The sequence below is a fragment of the Physeter macrocephalus genome, chromosome 1 (assembly GCF_002837175.3).
Source record: "Physeter macrocephalus isolate SW-GA chromosome 1, ASM283717v5, whole genome shotgun sequence".
NCBI classification, from domain to species: Eukaryota; Metazoa; Chordata; class Mammalia; order Artiodactyla; family Physeteridae; genus Physeter; species Physeter macrocephalus.
Window position 1 is genome coordinate 34,599,155 of NC_041214.2, and position 20,074 is coordinate 34,619,228.

Sequence of the window (20,074 nt, forward strand, 5' to 3'; positions counted from 1 at the left end):
TCTTTCCTTGTCCGCCGGTGTCCCTCTAGGCGGCGGCCCAGCTCCGTCACTGGTGGTGTGTGGAGGAGGGGGCGGAAATGGGGTCCGTCACATTGAATCCAGAGGAACCAGAGCTTTAAGAAGCCTCAGAGGCCGTGCACTTGGCCGTTTTAACATCAACTTGTACAAGTCGGTCTCTCCCCTCACCTGCCTGCGGCTGCTGGGACCCCCACATGCTCAAGGACAGTTATGAAGAGAAGCAATCAATGCAACTGCTTTGCTTATAAATACCTTTATTTTATAAAGCCACGGATTGTTCTGTCAAGTTGTTTTTTTTTAAACCACACTTATAAAAAAGATGTTGACAATTCTTAGGAAAAAAAAGCTGAAAATGTTTCTCATCAAGTCAGGGTTACACAAAGATTATATTTATAATATATATTTGTATATTGATAATTTAGAGACGAAAGGTAGGGAATGGCAAAGCGAGGGCTGCTGCAGTTAGATTTCCGACACTTGATCGTTTCCCACAAACAGCGTTTCTTGGCAGAAGGGGTTAACGAGGACCATCCCCGTGTCTCTGTAGTCACCGTTGGCTGGGGAGCGGGGCTCCGAGAGCTGGTCCTGGGGGACACAGGGAGCAGATGGCATGAGCTGGGTAGGGGTTATCAGGTGGCCATTCTTAAAGAAACGGACCCACGGGGACGTTTACTTCCACTTGGGAGTGCTTGGTAAACATTTAAAAAGTTATTGAAATATAGCCAACATAACAATATTATGTGAGTTTCAGGTGTACTACATAGTGATTTGACATTTACACACGTTATGAAATGGTCACCACGATAAGTCTAATAACCGTGTGTCCTCATACAAAGTTATTACAATATTATCGACCATATTCCTTACGGTGTACGTTACATCCCTGACGCTTATTTATTATATAACTGGAGGTTTGTTCCTCTTAATCCCCTTCACCTATTTCACTCCCCACCACAACCATTTTTCACCACCCTCACTGCTGATGCCGGGGTACAGAGCCCTTTCTGCTCTTTTTTCAGACTTTTATAGCAGCTTCCAAAGAAGACTTCCTGCTTCCTGAATCACCTCCACCTCAGGTTGCCAGAGGTGGCATTGCTTTCCACGCTGCTCTGGTGGGCAAAACCGGGTCCACTTGGGCCCCAGACTCTCCTTCCTGCCCCTCTCTCACAGACCTCCGGGAGGCCTCACCACTTTTCTTTCCTGAACATACCCTGCGCTTGCCCACCTCCTTCCTCTCCTGCCGCCCACCTGTCAGAGCCTCCAAGGCTAATTCTACCCTCCCGAATCCTCCCATAGCCTGGTCAGAATTCTCGGCCCATTTCTCGTAGCACTAGATGTGCTGAGCTGAAGGGATCTGACTCTCTGTGTGACTGCACAATAGGTGGTGAGTGAAAAATTCAGTCGCCTACACAGCCTGAGGAGTGGAAAAGCCTAGAAACAGATAATCTGCTCGGGTCATCTGAATGGCTTCGGCTGCAGCTACCAAGGACTGCAAGCACTTGGGGGCCACAAAATGGCTGTTCTCAGACTCAGGCCCAGGTGTTAACGTAGAGAAAAAAGCCACAGTTTGTTCCAATTCTACACAACGGAAGGCTCAGAGCCTGCAGGCTATTTCAGGGCAAAGACTCAGCAGCAGGCCTAGATGTAACCGGCTTAGGCCAGACCAGCTTAGAAAGGGCTTCGTTTTAAGAAGCCACGATGAATACTCTGAAGTTTATTTTTAAACAAAACATGTTATTTTTGACAAGTATGTATTACTTGGGTAATAAGGAGAGACAGGAAGAAAGGTCATTTGTTGTAAAATGTCTTTTCAGAAGACAAGAATTTCCTTCACTGTCTGGAATCAGCTGTGTGCCCATCCAAAGGGTGGATGTGGGACCAGCCGTCTAAGTAAGGAGCATAGGGTGGCATGTCAGCGAGGGGACAGAAACCCTCTTTCTCCACTGGGCTTTGGGGTTGAGCTGCGGACGGGAAATTTGGAGCCTGAGATCTGGCTTGCGGCTTTACAGTTCTCACAACGCAAGCGTTCAAGGGTGAACCACGTGGGAGAAGTTACTCTGCGTAGAAAAGAGGAAGTTATGTAGAAAATAACTAAGGCAGGAAAGAAGACAACAGAAGGAGGGGAGGGAAAAAGAAGAGAAAGCATGGAAAAGTTTCCGGGCGCCTCTGGGCATCACAACTCTGCCCATACAGCCCGGATTCGGTTTTGTGGCTTTCATCAGCCCAGAAGGGGAGCAGGGCACTGGGGAAACTTGCTTAGGCAAAGCACTTGGCAGCCTCCAACTCTGGCAGCCCGGCGGTGAGCTCATGGTCCTGTGACTGTGGTCGCTCTGTGGGTGGGCAGCAGGGCGTCTGCGGCCAGGGAGGGGACAGCTGCTGTTACTGAGAATACAGCAGAACGAGAGGAGGGGGCTGGCTGGGAGGGGAGGGTGAGACACCCACTCTAAAGCCGGCAGAGCTTCCTGCCGCTGGTGCGGCTGCAGCCTCCTGACCCTGGGGTCCTGACTGCGGCCTCTGCAAGCAGGGCCCTTGCGACAGTACGCTCACCGGCACCGTCCTCTAGCTTTGGTTTTCATTTACCAATCTGTAAAGAGCATATGAGGAGTTTAGGATCTAGGGGTGCATGGCCCACACTCAAAGTGGGCCAGCCCCCTGTCCAAGTTACCTATTTTTTCACTCACTCTAACAGTTCTCAGGAACACTTCTGCCACCAAATTACACCCCGGCCACACTAAAGGTCAATGCCGTTGTGAGGCCTGTCCCTCTGTTTGTCCTTCAGCTAAAGCTTCTTACTGAGCGTCCACTGTGTGTCAGGCTTTGGGCTGGGTAATGGGTAAATCGTGAGTAAAGTTCACTCATGCAACAACCATTTACAGAGTACCTACCATGTGCTGGGCACTGTTCGTGGAGCTAGGTATAGGGCAGTGAACAGAGCAAACAACCCTCCTGCCCTCAGGCAGCTTATGTTCTAGTAGGTGAGGTGACTCACCAGTCAACAGAGAGAGAAGGGTGCAATGGCAGGCAGCGAGAAGTGCTCAAAGCAGGGATGGGGACAGAGCACCAGGGGTTGGAGGGTGGGGTTCTAACCTGTGTAGAGCAGTCAGGGAAGGCCTCCCTGAGGAGGTGGCATTGCAGCAGAGGCCTGGAGGAAGTGAGGGGTGGAGGCAGCCGGGAGAAGAGCATTTCAGACAGGTGCCAGGACGAGCTCACTCCTGGGCTGGGGCCTGTGCTCTCCGGCAGAGGGGGAGGAGGTGGGCAGGGCCAGCCCGAGAAACGCCTGCTAAGAGGAATCTGGATTCTGTCCAAAGTGTGAAGAGGGCCCTGTGAAGCTTGGGAGCCATGGCTGACGGGAGGTCCTGCCTTGGAAAGATCATCTGGCTGCTCTGTTTGGGACAGACCGTGGCGGGTAGCCAGTAGCGTGGAGAGCTGTTTGCAGAGCGATGGCAGTGATCCACGACTCGAGGGATGATGGCAACCTGGGCGAGGGGTCGCAGTGCAAGTGGTGAGCCCTGCTCACGTGGAGGAAGAACCAACGGGGCCGCAGACAGACGGGAGGTGGGGTGTGCGAGAGGAGAAGGCGGCCGGCGGTGCCATCTAATAACGAGAAACACCAGGGGGCCTTCTGGGCGTCGGGGCAGGAGGGAGAAGCCGAGAGTTCAGTCTCGGGCTGTTGGCTTGGAGATGCCTGTTAGAAACACGTGCATCTGTAGCTGGGCACACGGGTCTGGAGCTCAGGGGAGACGGCCAGGCTAGAGCAGAACTTGGTAGTCACGGTGAGGAGTGGGATTTAAAGGCGTGGAGCTGAGAGGAAAGAGAAGAGAAGCAGTGGAAGCACTGAGCGCGCCCTCCCGTGACCGGAGGCCGGGCAAGACAGGGCCAGCGACGGAGACTGAGGAGGAGCTGCTGGTGGGTGGGGAGAACGGGCCAGGGTGGGGCCCAGATGCCAGCGGAGAAACGTTCTGAGGAGGAGACGACCGACTGTGCCGATGCTGCTGGTAGATGGAGTAGAATGAGTGCCCAGAATGGCCCTTGGCGTTAGCAATGTGGGGATAACTGGTTATTCCAGTGGGGGAGGGACATTCTAACCGATAATGTCAGACCAGTAGCTGCACAATGACAACCCTGATAAGTGGAAAAGCACAGGAGCTGAGACCATATGACAGGAGAGTGAACCCAGCCTGGCAGACAGGGAAGGGCTCTCTGAGGAAGTGACGGTTGGACTGGGCCCTGAGTGGTGGGTAGGAGTCACTGAGGCGAACAGCGAAGGGGGTGCCAGGGAGGGACAGAAGACATGCCAGGAGAGGGAACAGCTCGTGCACAGCCCTGGAGTGGGATGTAACTTGGTGCCATAAGGGAATGAAAAGAAATGCAATGTGGCCGGAGCTTAGCAAACAAGAGGGAGAGGGCATAAGGTGAGGCTGGAGAGTTGGGCGGGGACAAGTCCACCCGGCAGGCCCTGAACAGACTTTGAACTTTAACTTACCAGCAACAGGAAGCTACTGAAGGGTTTTGAGTACAGGAGTGATGTGATCACATGCCTGTTTATAAAAGCTCATCTGGCTGCTGGAGGGATGAGAGGGGACGGTTCCTCCAGAAGCTCTCAGCTACCCCTGCCTTTACTCAGACGTCTGCCATCCTTCTCCAGGGCCATCTCAACTGTGTCCCAGGTGACCTACTTATTTTTTGTATGTCTGTCTGTCCTCTCATCCATTCATCCATCCACTAAACCACCCTTCCTTTCCTCCCTATCCCTTCACTGACGACGTGCCCTCACCAGACCATCAGCACGATCTTTCTACAACTAGTTCACAAAAAGGGCAAAACTTTCAATGACCCTCCGCCGCCCAAGACTAAAGCACAAACTCCATTCAACCCCATCCAAGGCCGTGCCTAATCCATCTACCTTTCCAGCTGCACCCTGGCCTCTGCCCTATCTTCCGGTGGGAGTGGAAAGAGGTCTGCAGTCAGGGAGACCTGGGTCAAAGCGCAGCTCTCTCACTGGCCGGCTGGGGGTTCCAGGCAAATACTCACCCTCCCAGCACCTGCACTGTGAAGTTTTCCTCCACTGGGTTCCACAGCTCTGTACCTCTCCCTGTAGCCCCCTAGTTTGCTTTGAATGATGTCAGGGTTTGTACCTCACCCCAAATCTTGGAAACTGGGCCCCTTGAGAGCAAGCTTTCACCTTCACAGTCCCCAGAGAGTGCTTGCCCCCAAACGATCCTCAGTGAACAGTCGTTGACTTGTTCCCAGAAACCCCAAGTCCCAAGTACCATTCCTCTCAAACGTCAACGTAAGCAGAAGGTCCCCGGGGACTCTCGCTAACGCAGGGGCCCATTTGGCAGGGCTGGGGCGGGCTCACAGCCTCCAGGACTGCGCTGCCCGGAGGAGCGGGGTGCTAAGAGGCGGGCAGCTGCTCTGCTCCCTTTGGAGCCTGTGCTCTTCCCACAGCGGCAGCCCTCCCCGGGGCAGCCCCTGCTTTGGGGCTCGTTACCTCAGAGGTTTCAAGGGACTGGATCTCCCTGGGAAGCTCCACGGCGTGCTTGCTGAAGTAGTCCATGGTGATGGCGTTGTTCCAGTAGCTCAGGCTGTTCTCGGGGTTGGCCGGCTTCTTCTTCTTCCGCAGGCAGCACACGGTCAGCAAGACGGCTGTCGAGAGGGTCCGCGTTAGAGAGCGGGAGGGTGGCGAGCAGGGCCAGGCAGGCCATGACGGTTACACATCCAGCCACTTGCCCTGCTCGTTGATTCGTTTGTTCATCTGCTCAACAAATATCTATAAACGCTGATCACCTGCGTTGTGCAGGGTGCTGGGGAGAGGGGGAGAGAAGAGAAAGACAAGACTGCCCTGCTTTCATAAGCTTCCCTCCTAGCTTGTGGATGGAGGGGTGCACGGGGGTCAGACAATATACAAGGGAACTGTTCAAAGAAAAGAAAACGTGAGAGGGACAGCAGGGGGTAGCTGGGGGAGAGGCTCCATCGTGAAAGGCTTGCCTGAGCAGTGACCTTACAGCTGAGACTGGAATTGGGGAAGAAGCTGGCCATGTCTGGAACAGGGGCAGTGTGTCCCAGGTGGGGGGGAACAGCATGTGCAAAGGGCCTGAGGTGGGGACAAGCTGCCTGTGTGTGAGGAAAGAGTCGCATGGCTGGAGTGGGGTGGGTATGGGAGAGTGAGGTGGGAGGTGAGGCCGGAGCGATTTTTGGAGGCTCCCTCCATAGGCTCAGGGGCAAGAGGCGTGGATGCAATTTTGGATACTTGTGCATGCTGCAGTGCCACTCAGTGAGTTTGATCCAAGGAAAGGCCTTGCTCTCTCGCTGGGAGGGCTCCCCAGAGCTTGGCTGCAGAGAATGGCATGTGTGCACCAAGTTGCACCGTGGGACTGATAAGGAGTGTTCTCAGTCAGAGTGAGAGCGTGGCAGAGAGACGGGAAGAGCCCAGGGAATTCTACAAAATGAGCCTTGACTTCCACAGAGGGCAGAGGTTCACAGAGTAAATCTCTGGGCAGAGGTCTTGGACCCTGATAAAATGGCTGCTCTGGCCTCATCATCATCGTCAAAAACAAATAGCTTCTAACAGTCTTATAGCATTTATGTGCCAGGTGGCTCCAAGCACTTTAGAAACATTAATTCATTTAATCCTCTACGTAACTCCATGAGGTCCCCATTTTACAGAAAGGAAAACGGAGACTCAGAGAGGTGAAGTGACTTGCCCAAGAGCAAACCCAGACATCTGGACTCCCAAGTCCATGCTCTCAACCATCTACGATTCTGCCTCACAAAGACAAGCCAAACGCTGATGTGGAGTCCGCACTGCACAGGCGGGCCTGATGCGGCCTCCACACAGCTCGATGTGCCACATCGTCTGTTCAGTCTTGGAGACTCGGGGGCCCCGGGAGGAAGCAGCATGTTTGGATGTTGCTGATGAACCAGGTATGAACAGAGTGGCTTGGACATGCTGACAGGGAAGGCTTCCGAGGTCGGAGGGTGGGGTGGCCTGTCCAGGGTCACACAGGGGAACAGGTGATGCAATGACCAGGATGACAGGAGCCCTCTTGGGGAGAAACCGGTAAATGAAGACTGGGCACCTCCTGCCCAGGCTCCCATCACCAGAGCCCACAGGGTTGGTGAAACTCTCGGACAGGGGTGGGCAGGGCTGTATCCAACAACCTGGCGGGTACCCATCATCGGCACTGGGGAGTTGTGGGGCGCCCATGCTGAGCGGCCCACAAAGGCTGGTACTGTGGTGGCAATGGCCATCGGGGGGCAGTGGAGGCTATCTCTGTCTACCACAGCCCGAAGGCTTGGTTGGCTTTGGGGGCCTGTGAACGCCAGGGTGTGGGGAAGATGCAAAAGCTGGCATCCACACAGGCTGAGACCTCAGGGCCCAGAACCGAGAGCCCTGCGGGCTGACTGGGGAATTCTGTAGCTCTTCTCTGCTGTTGGCCTTGCTGGTATCTCAACCTAAATAGGCTTCCAGGCAAAGTCAAGAGATTGGGCAAATTTCCATTCTAGCCAATCTGCTTTGATCAAAAAGACTTCTACTTTGCTTACCATTTTTCCAGGTCCCCACAAAAAATTTTAAAAATAGAAAGTCGATTTCTGAATATTCGAGCGAAAAGAAATTTTAGACCGGCTGGCAGAGATTCCTTCAAGCTTTGTGGGATATCTACTATGTTTGTAAATGTTTTCTATTTATTGAACTTGTTCTTTTTTTTTTTTTTTTTGTACGCGGGCTTCCCTCTGTTGTGGCCTCTCCCGTTGCGGAGCACAGGCTCCGGACGCGCAGGCTCAGTGGCCATGGCTCACGGGCCCAGCCGCTCCGCGGCATGTGGGATCCTCCCAGACCGGGGCGCGAACCCGGTTCCCCTGCATCGGCAGGCGGACGCGCAACCACTGCGCCACCAGGGAAGCCCAAAGAGCCCTTTCTTCAACTGGTTGAAGGAGGAAGGGGTGAGGAGGGAGGCTGCAGAGTCAGCCTGAAAATCTGCTAGCTTCAGGCTCACCTCCTTGTTCTACAGATGAGAAGACTCTGGTCCAAAGCAGCCAGCTGATTTGCCACAGGTCACAGCAAGTGGTGGGACTGGGGAGAGGCCCCAGGTCCCCTTTCCCGTTTCTGGAGTCTTTATTCTTCAGGGTCACTACTTTTCACCCTGCTCCAGGACTGGGATGGTGAAGCAGCCCAGGGGAATTCAAGCTGGGCAAACCTAAGCCACAGGGAGAGGGCTAGGCTGCATGAACCCCCTTGCTAACCTGGGCGGGTGCAGGTTGTAGAATCCAGGTCCTCTGAGCCCACACTGTCCCTGCTCCAGGGCCTGGGCCTGTTTAGGACGCAGGACCAGGATCCTGCCCTGCGGGAAGGGCTGGGGGTCGGAACGGGGGAGTTCTGTTCCTAGCTTTGTCCCCCTCCCATGTTGTTAGTGCCCCAGGCCTGACTACACGTCTATCAGGGAGTTCCTGGTGCCTCTCAAACACCATTTCGCTTACATACCAGAAGCCAGCCCAGCTGCAGGGAGAGCACGGGCTTGGAGTCCAAAAGACCTGGGTTCAAGTCTGACTCTGCTGTGAGTTACACTAGGTGTCACTTCATCACGCTGATCACTACGGACTCCGCCAGGTTGTAAGGAGAGTTAGAGATCATGAATGCAAAATGCTGAGCGCACTGCCTGGTGCTTAACTAATAAGAGTTTCCTTCTTGTTCTCTCAGCATCATCCCTAAAGAGACATCCTGAAAGAAAAACTGGGCTGCACGACTGTTGGGTGGTTCAAGGCCAGGTCCCCAAATGTGGTTTAGCGCTTTCATTATTTTGGGGTCTGAACTTTCATCCCAGAAAGAAAAGTACAATCAGACTTATGGAATCTCTACTATATTCCCAGGTGCTCTACCGTCTGATTTAACCCACAAGATAGCTGCCTGAGGAAGGTGCTAGCACTCTTCCCATTCACAGAAGAGGCAACTGCAGTTCACGGAGGTTGACAGAATTGATCCTGGTTACCCAGCTAATTACTGGAGCTTGAACCCAGGTCTCTGCCACCCTGACGTTGATGGTCATTGTCCTAGCTCATCCTGAGCACTGGACGGGGTGTGCCTGAGGCAGGTGGAAGCACTGCGTAAACCACACAGCTCTGTGCACACACAGGGCGTAAGCCACCCCCTGTCCCATGCCACTGAAAGCTTCAACTGCTCTGTTTCTCCAGAGGGAACAGCTGTCAAGACTCTCAAGGAGGTCAATGAGATCCCTATTTCCTAGTTTTGAAACTGGAGTGAGGGTGAAGCAAGCTTTCTCGGCTTCCCAGGCATGTCAGTGGGGAATCGGCTGTAGCTTGTCAGATGTACGACGGGAAGGAGGAGGGTTGCTGATGTGAAGATGGAGCCCAGGTACTATGTTGACGTTTCTGGGAGGGGCCTCATTTCAGGGATGGGACCTGTTGTGTGATGGGAAATGGAAATGAGAGCATACAGGACCCTGAGGTTGCTTTTCAAATACCTGATGAAAGTGCTCTCCATGGCCTGCTGGAGAATGCGTGGCAAATCCTGACAACAAGATGAATATAATCACTATCTGACCACTGCCCTCATCCGGCACCTCTCCGTGGCAGATGCTGTGATAGGACCTCAGATGCATCAGCTCTGCTGTGCGCAGCAAGCCTTTGGGGAGGCTGCTGCAGCCCTGGGAGTGCCTGCTCAGCTTTGTTGCTGCAGGGGCACAGCCGAGGGACCACTCCGCCCACCGGGCCCTGGACTCACCACCACGTGTGTGCCGGGGCCACGCTTCCCGGGCTGCTCCCAGCCGTGGCTGACTATGCAGGCCTGTTCCTGCAGGACAGAAGACTCCTCTAACAGACTGAGGACTACCCTCACCTGGCAGAAACTTCCTTAGGACTGCACTGCACTGCTGGGAAGCCTCTTCCTTCCCAGCCCTCTGGCCCCTTCTCCGTCCTCAGGTGTCATACCTGCACTGTGGTCTGAGGCTCTCCCTGCCTCCTCCAGCCCCTTCCTTAAGACTGCACAGGTGTTTCCCCAATAAATCTCTTGCAGGCCTAATTCTGTTTTGGTATCTGCCTCCTGAAGGCCCTGAATTAACACAGCGGACGCTAGTCCTATTTTCACAGGTGAGAAAACATTGGCCCAAGGCTTAACCTGTCCAAGTCCCACAGGTGACGAATGGCAGAGCTGGGGTTACATCCAGGTGTGTCTGATTCCCAAGCCAAGGCTTCCTATCACAGCAGGCTCCCTCTCAAGTGATTCACATGGGTTTAAAGTTAGGAAAGTGAGAGAGGGCAGGGAGCTCTGACGTCTCAGTTTGGGCCCTCATTAGGTAGATGAGAAACCGGAGACCCTTAAGGGGGATTAGTCCAGTGGTGCCAGCCCAGCTGTGGACAGTCATTTCCCCGCTTTGGAGGTTGGGGAGGAGGCCAGGGGGGCCCTCAGGATGTAGAAGGAGACCAGGCTGGACAGAGGCCATGGGCCTGGGGAAAGCAGTTTTGGGGGCTCATTGACTCCCCGCCCTGGTGGGTAGGGATGTGCCTGAGGAAGCTCCAGGAGGTTCCTGCAGGGGGCGCTGGTCAGGAAGCACAGGGAAGAGCTGTGAGAGCATGGCCACGGCACTCTGGTCCCACCTCCGGGACACCCCCGGACAAGCCTGCCTTGTCCAAAGGCTTCCCCACTTCCTTCAATTGGCTCATAAGCCCCAAGGAGACAACCTCCTGGTCAAACTTCCTTTCTGTTCTAATCCCTTCTATTTCTTTTTACAGGAAAAGCACTTCTGACCCAGGTTTTTTAATATAATAACTACAAAGTCATTGGGGTCTGTGAGTACAAGGTACACAGATACATTCAGCTTTCAGTAACATTCACAGAACAGCTGGTAATATAGCCAAGAGCCATATGGGCACAAGGATGTGTTCTCTGAGTACTGCACTGATGCTCCAACGGCATTTACTGTGCATCTGGAAGGAAGCCAACCTGCTCTAGGCAAGGTGCACGTGGACCCTCACAGGTCCAGGGTCAGCGAGAGGCGCTACTCAGCTTTGGACAGCTCAGCTTGGACTGATGATTAACAACATCCGTAGCTGGCCTCGCTTCCTGCTTTCACCCCATATAACCCCCATCTCTTTCAAGGAGGCTGGATGATGACATTCTCAAGAATGGATGTGGCATGTGCAGGACAGGCCAGGGAACCTGGTAGAGCCACACAACTGACCTGCTGATGAAAACCCAGAGCACTGACAGCTGAGAGCGGGGACCCCTTCAGTGCCAGGCCGAGGCTTCCAGTAGGAGGTGGTGGGCTGTATGTCCTGATGGTGGCAGCAGAGACCGGCTCAGGAGCCACATGGCTCCCGGGACCCAGCCAAATGTGGCCTGGATCCAATCAATTTCGGTTCTCAGCACATCTGAAACTGTGTGTAGCTGTCTCCAGTGTGGCTCAGGAGACAAAGCATTTCTCAGACCTGGCACAATATACATCCAGCCACTGGGCGGGGCTCACGATCTGTAAGGACAGGGTGGAAGTGGTGACATCCCTTCTTGGGCAGGCCTGAGACTTGCTGTGATCACCCTCTGCTTCCACCAGAAACTGGGGACTTGCCAGCCTGCCTGGCAGCCCCGGCCTCTGAAGCCTGGCTTCTGCTGAATGCAGAAAAGCAGGACCAGGGCCAGGGCTACTCTGAAAAGCCAGATGAGGAAATCTATGCACACACTGTGCTACCAACAAAGATCACCTGAAATATCTGGCAAACTAGCAAAGGAGGACACCCTTCTTTGAGGGCTGGAGAGTTTGCTTTAGGATAAATGTAGCTTCTGGGAAAGTCTGAAATACAAGGGCCCTTAGCCCTGGAAGACGTCTGCTTGCCTGATGACTCGAGTGGCGCCAGGCTATGAAAACAGCCTGGCTAGTTACTCATCTGTGCTTCCAAAGAGCACAGAGTTCTCAAGTTGGACAAGTGTCTGCTTTCTCAATGCCCCTCTCATCATCACCTTCACAGGGTCAATGATGGTCCCACAGGACAGGGAGCTGTCTGTGGAGGCAGCTAGGCTGGAACCTTGTGGCCTGAGGATGGTGGAAATGCAAGACAGACACCAAAGGAAGCGGGGGCTGCAGTTCCCAGGGGCAATCTTCCTTTATGAAGTAATATGCTCTATGCCCACAGCTGAAGGCTGCTGTCAGGGCCAGAAGCATTCTCGTGGTGCAGTTCCAGGCTGCGTCCTTGCTTCTGTCTTGGCAGCCCATGGGTTTTCCACTTTGCAGTAAAACCTGATCTAATCTCAACCTCAGACACAGCAAAAGGGCTGGAGAAGTCTTTTTAGAACTGCAAACGCAGGTGGGTGTGGCCCGTGGGGGTACAGGTGGGGAGAGGGCTCTGGCAGCTGGGGGTGTGGGGAGCCACAGCAGCCACCTCCGGGTCCCTAGTGCTGGAACAGTGCTTGGCACACAGTGGGCGCTCAGGAAATGCTGTGCTGAGTCAAACGGATTCCACCACCAGATCTGGGCTGACTCATGTGTGACTGGGACCCTGGGCAAGTTACTTCACTTGATGATTTACTCCCCACCTGTATGGTATGTTTGCTTTTTCTGTTTTGTTTTATTCCTCTGGCTAGTCTGTTTTAAGGATGAATGATTAAAAATAATAGGAACTCCCTTTGTAAACTAGAGCCTCTAGACACATGGAAAGAATGGAAAATTAGAAAGCTGTCTCTAATGTGGTTACTTCTCAAATATGACCATTATTAATAATTTATTGGCTAACAGCACTACATTTTCTCATTATCATTCTTCTGTTTTAGACGTGGGCAATTACAGCTTTATGAATACCTCTGTGCTTCCATGAGTGACAATACAGCTGCTTAATGAAAGAATGAAATATGCAACCTGCAAACATTTTCACTTTTCCTGCACTGAGGCCTTGAGCAGATGTAGGCTGCCTACCCCTGACATGGAAAGTTTGTTTTGCTTATCAACTAGAAGGAGCTGGGGAGCTGGGAGAGATGTGGCTCCTGGAAAGAGTCCAGACTCCAGATTAAAGAGGATCTTGCCAGAGTACAGTGCCAAGCAGACATCAGCTTAATGTTAAAGGCACACACCTCCTCTGCTGACGTTCGATCGACCCACAACAGGAAAGGCTGGGAGACCTGGCTTAACAGCCTCCTCTGTGGAAAGCTTCTGGGGCTTCGTTCCCCTTGAGATTGGGCTGAGCCCATGGTGTGACATGAGGCATTACAGTCAACCGAGCTGACGCAGTGCAGGCTGCCTGGATGTGACCAAAGTGTCCAGAACAGAGCAACCGCCACCTGCTCTCCTTTGTCATGGCAGGGCATGTGCAACGCTGTGCTCCCTCTGGGGAAGCAGGCGTAAACTGGAGGCTGTCAGAGGGGCAGATTGGGGCAGGGCCAGGGCCAGGCGGCCCTATGAAGAGACTCGAAGGAACAGGGATAAGCAGCTTGGAAAAGGGAAACCTGCCCTTGAGAGCCATTTCACGTATCTCAGGGGTTGGTGGATGGACTTGTTTTTGTATGGTTTCAGAGGGCACAGGTTAGGACCAAAGAGTGGGAATTACAAAAGGTGAATTTCAGGCCCCCAGGAGAGCTGGAAACAACCCGAGGGGTCACAGGAGAAGGGGCTGATGAGTGGGGAGCACAGGGGGTTTCTCACCCCTGGAAGGGCTGAGGGGGTACCTGGATGATGGCCGTGTGGGTTGGGGAGTGGCGGGTAAAGAGTGGATTCCTGTGGGGCCATCAGAGGAATGCTAAGAACTGAGGATCGAATACTCGGGGAAGCCGAAAAGGAAGCCCTGGGTCCTGAGTGATTGCATCAGGTTCTTCATGGAGCCCTCAGTGGGGAATCCCCTCGACTCTTCATTAAAGGAGTGATGGGCAGCAGCAAGGAGGCGCTGGTGGCCTGGGGGAGCCCTTGCCCACATACCAGTGAGAGCAAAAGACAACGACAAGGTCCGCAAAGCATCAGCTCACACCACCCATGAACAAACCAAACAGGGGGAAGGGACTGCTAAATTCACATGTAACTCTCAAGCCTCAATTTAGCTACAAGAACTCTGTTTTTATCAAGGCTAATAGAACTCCCCGCAAGATCAAAGCTTCATCTTTTCTTCTTTCTCAGGGGAAGACAGAGGAGGGGGAGGAAAAGAGGTGAGAGAGGAGAAGAACAGCAGGAAGGGCGATGGAAGGGAGGTGGGGAGTAAGGCGAGGGCTCTGCTACTCAGAGGCCGTAAGTTTGGAAGCACCAGTTTTCAACCTGCGGTGTGCTGGTGCCATGTTGCTACAGGAGAGAGCAGGCAGGGTGGTGTCACGACAGGAGCCCTGGGCTGGAAGACAGGTGCTCGGAGCTCACATCCCAGCCCTGCCTCTCAGTAACTCTGGGGTCCTGGGAGAACCACATCCCCTCCCCAGCTTGGTGTTTCTTTCTGCAAATGCAGAGTCGGATTGGACTCCGCAGCTCCTGGAGTTGTGCATTTACCGTCAGTGGGCATGTGAGCCATGGCCTGACCAGCCAAGGACCAGGGGTGGGGATAATCCTTGATTCTTGTTCTACTACCTCCTTTCCCAGGATTCTGGGAAGCTTGCAGCCCACTTGGTGGGGGCTGCCCACGTGTGGGGCAAAGGGATTCCAGGGACGGGCAAGCTGGTGTGGTGGGTGGGTGGGGGAGAGAGAGAGGCTGAGGCACTTACAGCAGGAGGAGATGGGCACGCTGATGGCCAGGATCACCCAGGCGATGTCCATCTTGCTCAGGCAGATGGTGGCTCTGTGCTGGGGTTTGTCCCCTTCGGCCACATGGGAGATGTTCCCTGCTGTTCCAGGCTTCCAGGTCCCAGCGGGGACCAGACGGTTGAGGAAGTTTCCTGTGGCTGTGGACACCACTGTGGAGAGAGGACTGGGCACCCTGCCAGTCATGGTGGGCGTAGGGGTGGCCGCAGCTTCCTCCTTGGCTAGGGAAACAGTGCTTTCTGAAACCCCGGGGGGGCGGGTTGGGGCCTGCGGGGCTGAGGATGTTCCCTGAGGAAGCCCCTTGGAAGGGGCTGAGACACTGGCATCGAAGGCAGCCTGAATGGGCCCCATGGTGGCCGTGAAGACCCCAGAGCTGGCAGATGGAGGTCTGCTGGTGCCAGAGGTGACAGTAAGCCAGGAGTCACTGTGGCTGGGGCCATCGTGTGGGTCACCGCGGGGGTGCTGAGAAGGCACTGGGGCAGGATGTGGACTGGCGGGGGTGCCTGAGGCTGCTGTGGTGGCCGGCTCCCCTCCTTGGCTGGTGAAGGTGGGACCACCCCCCTGGTCTGCTCTGTTAAGGCCGGGCTTGTCCTCTGCAGACACCAGGGGAGTGTTGGGTCGTACCCACGAGGTCCTGCTGGGCGCCGAGGTTGCGGCCACTGTCTGGGGCTGTGGAGACGAGGAATAACCCCAGAGTGGGTTCCTGGGGGTGACGGTGGAGGGGTCAGGCTCCACAGACCCTGTGAAGTTGCCTTTGTAAATCTGAAAGATCTTCCCCAGGGGCCGCTTCTGCCCCAGATGTGTGGAGCTCTGATTTCGTCCCCGCTGGCCTTCCTTCCTTCTGGAGTGACTGCTGGGTGCAGGCAGGACAGGGCGTGGTGAACTGCTGGCTCCCTTTCGGGAGGAGCCAGGGGGCCTGGGGGGCCTGCGTGGGGTAGCCCGGGAGGGGGCCGTGAGGGGACGGCTGGTAGCATCCCTTGGCTTTGTCAGCAGGATGGTGGGCACAGCCTGGCCCGGGGGGCGGCCCTCTGAATGGGAGGACGTGGTTGCCATGGCAGCAGGAAGTGGCCCTGTGGACAGGGGGCCTTCTGAATGGGGGGTGGTTGCCGCCGCCATGATGGTGGAGATGGCGTTTTTAGGAGGGTGTCCGCTTGGATGGGGTGTTGTCGTTGCCATGGAAGCTGCAGCCTGTGAGGAGGGTCCGTCGGGATGAGGGGTCAGTGCCACCATGGAAGCGGGGGCAGCCACCACGGAGGAGTGCCTGGTAGAACTGAGGGGTGCTGTCACCATGGTGTCTGGGGTGGTGCCTGAGGGGAAGACTTGAAGAGATTCCCTGGGAGATGGTTCCTGGGCAGCAAATACCAGTGCTTCAGTCAGTGCCAAGGTCAGGAGGAAGCCTTGCAAGGGAGACAGAGAGCAGAGAGGTGAAATGCCCAGGAGCAGCTTGGCCCTGGGCCTTCCTTACCCACGAAACTGAAATGCCTGGGAACTCAAGGGAAACATCGGGAGCATCCCTGAGGTCCACGCCCATCAGACACAGGACCATGGGGACGTGGGGAAGCTTCAGCAGGTGGGTGCCACCCAGCACCTGTCCCAGAGAGAACCCAGCCACAGGGGAAGCAGAGCTGGCTAAACCAGCCAGGCCCGTCCTTTCCCAAACACCTCTGAAATGCCATGGCCCTCCGCCCAAGGGCAGCTGCTCACAACAGGCTGGGGGTAAGGGCATGGAAGAAGCCTTGTGGCCTCTGAGTGCCTGCTGGCCCTCTGCACCAGGGAGCAGTCAAGGCCAGCGCGGCCACAAGGAAGCCAGCAGCTCTGTGTGGGCTGTCCTGAGCCACTGAGTAGGGCTTGGGTGGGCAGAGCAGACCAGCTGCCATGCCTCTTCTGACTCTTCCATTTATGAACTAGACAAAGGCACAAACGACAGACCTCTGTTCATTCAGGACCACCCATCAAACGATTAAGGAGGGTCTAGCCCCTCCTTGACCCTGGAGACACAAAAATGAACATGGCAGTCTCTGGCCCTGGGTGAGCTCATACAGATCCACAAACAATCCTAAAACAAGGCAGAGACGTCTCAGTGCCATCGGAGACTGACAGGCAGAAAGGGACAGGGGTTCAGAGGGTGACCAGATCTGGTGCCTATTAAGCACTTAGCACAGAGCCTGCAGGACAAGTGCATTCCATGAACACCAGCTGGTTGTATGGTTGTTGTCATGTTAACTGCTTGTCCTATGTGCTCATGAGGCTGAACTCTGTGGAAAACCACCGGTGGTGCCCAGCCTTTTAGAGCAGGAGGAGCCCTTCTGAGCACTAGAAGGAAACCATGGAATGTGCATGATGGTGAGTGTGTGTGCTTTTAGTTCACTGAGAAAAAATGCACAAGGACAAAAACCTATACATTTAAAAACTCTTCTAAATATGCATGGATTTTATTAATCACAACAGTATGTGCCTATCTTTAAAAATAACACCTCATATCAATGTGAGACATAGGATCTATCCAGATTATAGACGGGAAGACTGGCCACCCCGTACAACACACAGGCCGGGAAGAGCTGCTCCATATTGCCGAGGAGCGCCTGACAAACCTCTAAGGCCTGATTCTGTCCTGAGCACTCGCCCTGTTCATATGAGGCCCCTGCTTGGTCACTCGCATGCCCTTCCTTCAGCCCTGCTAGCCACCCAGACAATGGTAGAGATGGGCCTCTGCCTGGTAACTCTCTTGGCACCTCCCTCCCCCACCAGATTCCAGCAGGATGAATGGTCAAAGCAGGGGCCCTGGCAGTGATTCCTGGGAGCCTGCGGTGGTCAGCAAAGCTGACAGGGGACATCTGGGGCCCTGGTGAGTTTCTGGAAGCAGAGAGGAGGAGGAGACCTCCTGACACTCCTTTGAAACAAGGATCAGCACTGAGGCCTCCTCCAACTAGGGGAGGGTGGGGTGGACCAGTGTCCCCTCACCCTGCGTGTCTAACTTAGTGGGTGGGGGAGGCTGAGGGACTGCAGACTGAGCAGAGACGGCAGCACCCACATCTCCAGGACCAACATTTTGCCCTAAGCGACCTAGTTTCTCTAACTTTCATTCATAGTCTAGCCCATACACCAACAGTGTTTTCTCCTTCTCCGGGTCAATCCTAAAATCTGTTTAACGCTGAGCACCGGCTCTGGCCCTGTCTTTCAATCTCGATTTAACCCTCACAACCACTTGAGGGGCAGGAAGTTGAGGCTGAGGGAGATTAAGTCACGTGTTCAAAGCCCCTCAGTAGCAGAAGGGGTATATGACACCCAGGCGTTCCTGGTCGCCCACCAGCAGTGAGGCAGGAGAAGAGGACGGAACGGTGCAGCCACAGAAGGAACAACGTGCTCGTGCTCTGACCGGGTCAGGGTTATTCCAGCTCCTTCCTGGCATTTTAGCACAACAGGGACAAGCTACTCCTAGAGCTGGTGGTCGTGACTACTGAGGTTTTAAGGGACATTCTCTTATAAGCCTCTGTTTGGCTCATAAGCACCCTGGTTCACTGTAAGTGTTGAACACATCCCCCTCAAATCCGTATGTTGAAGCCCTGACCCTAGCACCTCAGAATGGGACTGTATGTTAGACAGGGCCTTTGAAGACCTGATTAAGGCCAAATGAAGCCGTTGGAGTAGGTCCTAACCCAATCTGACTGGTATCCTTGTAAGAAAAGGAGCTCAGGACACAGAGATGCCAGGAATGCCTGTACACAGGCAGGACACATGAAAGGCTGGCCACCTGCAACCCTATAAGAGAGGCATCAGGGGACTGTAATCCTGCGGGCACCTGGATCTTGGGCTTCCAGTCTCCAGAACTGGGAGGAGAAAACTTTCTGTTGTTTAAGGCCCCCAGCCTGTGGTAACTTGTATGGCAGACTGACCACACTGATATACCTGTCATACCTTAGAGATTCCTGACAAAGGAGAGGCGGACACTGGGGCTCGTGTGCAGGTGGTTTATTTTGGGAAGTGACCGTAGCGGACAGCGGTGGGGGTCTGAGATGAGTGAAACAGGGAAAGTCAATCCCAGGGCAGGTTATCAGCTGATCAGGGTGCAACTCAAATCCACTGGGGGTCTCTGAGGAGCTGAGCAGGCGCATGTCCAACTGTGAGAGGAGCACCTCTCGCCAGCAGCCCTCCTTCCTGTGGCCCAGTACTCCACCCCGCCTCCTGCCTCCTCCTCGAGGCCCAAGTGGCTGAGTCAGAGACGCCCCAGATGGGGCTGTCAGCTCACACCTGTGCCTGGCTGGAGGCTGCTGGAGTTACAATTAAGAGCCCAGAGGATTTCTGGGGTGGAGCACAGATGTGTTCCATACAATTCAAGGCCCAAGACCAAGGACACTGCTGCCTTCTGGCATTAGTGTCAGGGGCTGCGCAAAGCTTTCAGAGAGGAGCTGATGGACCCCAGGGACAGGCCGCGGGTGGGAGAGGAGCAGCTTGGCCTCCAGGAGAACTTCTGCAGCCTCTAGAGGCAGAGGGCTTAATGCAACCTGGTCTTTAAAATACTCAGGGAAAGAAATTCCCCTGACTTTCCCACCACGAGCATTTCAGGGGCTAAAATCCTCCCAGCTGGGAAATATGCGACAGGAGTGCTTCCTGCAAGACTAACAGTGGAAGTAAACATGTTTGCCCTTGCTGCGGCTCTTTTTAGTTGCCAGCATCCCCTGAAGTTATTCTTCTCTCTAGGAGGACTGTTAGGGCAAATTACCTCCCAGCGCTTTCTTCTTTAGGCTTTAAAACTTTGGTACAATGAATGGATACTGCTATCCTGGGTGCAGAGGGCTTTCACCTGGAGGATGACATTTAGCTGGTACAGTGAGAAGGGCACTAGAGGCAACTTAGTCCAATCCCCTCATTTCACAGAGGGGGCAACGGAAGGAGTGAACTGATTTGTCCAGGAACCCAGCTGGTTAGGGACACAGCGTGGATCATGGCCAGTATTTCAAAGCAACTTTTCATTTGTATCATAAAAATTGCTACAACACTGCACTGTCCAAATGCCTCCTTCAACATCCACTGTCACCTTCACTATGGAAATCGTCTCTCCTCTCTGGCACAAAAGGTTAAGGACTGAATGCAAGGGCACATACTGGCACAATAACTGTGCAAGGCCTTCAACCCAGGGCTCCCCTAACAGATGCAAATTTCCACTCCAGGTCCTTTGTGCTGGCCTGCTCACTCCCCTCCCCACAATCTGGGGCTACTTTCTCTTTGCATATCATTTGCATATATTTGCACAATATGCTCTGGAGGCTCTAATTCCAAATATATAGGAGAGACTATAACTAAAATCTAACTTGATGTGTTTTAAATGTGGAACCGGTTTTTAATGC

At 54.2% G+C, this 20,074-nt stretch overlaps 1 protein-coding gene across 1 annotated transcript in view; it reads right to left on the minus strand.

The window, feature by feature from the left end:
* Positions 1-255: 255 nt before the first annotated feature.
* TMEM108 (transmembrane protein 108) overlaps positions 256-20,074 on the minus strand; it is a 381,281-nt gene continuing 361,462 nt past the window's right edge. The window contains exons 4-6 of the mRNA XM_024131877.1: positions 14,693-16,126; positions 5,510-5,664; positions 256-603 (exon numbers count right to left, since the gene is read on the minus strand). Coding sequence (XP_023987645.1) covers positions 481-603; positions 5,510-5,664; positions 14,693-16,126 — 1,712 coding nt within the window. The 3' untranslated portion in view covers positions 256-480. The remainder of the gene's footprint in view (positions 604-5,509; positions 5,665-14,692; positions 16,127-20,074) is intronic.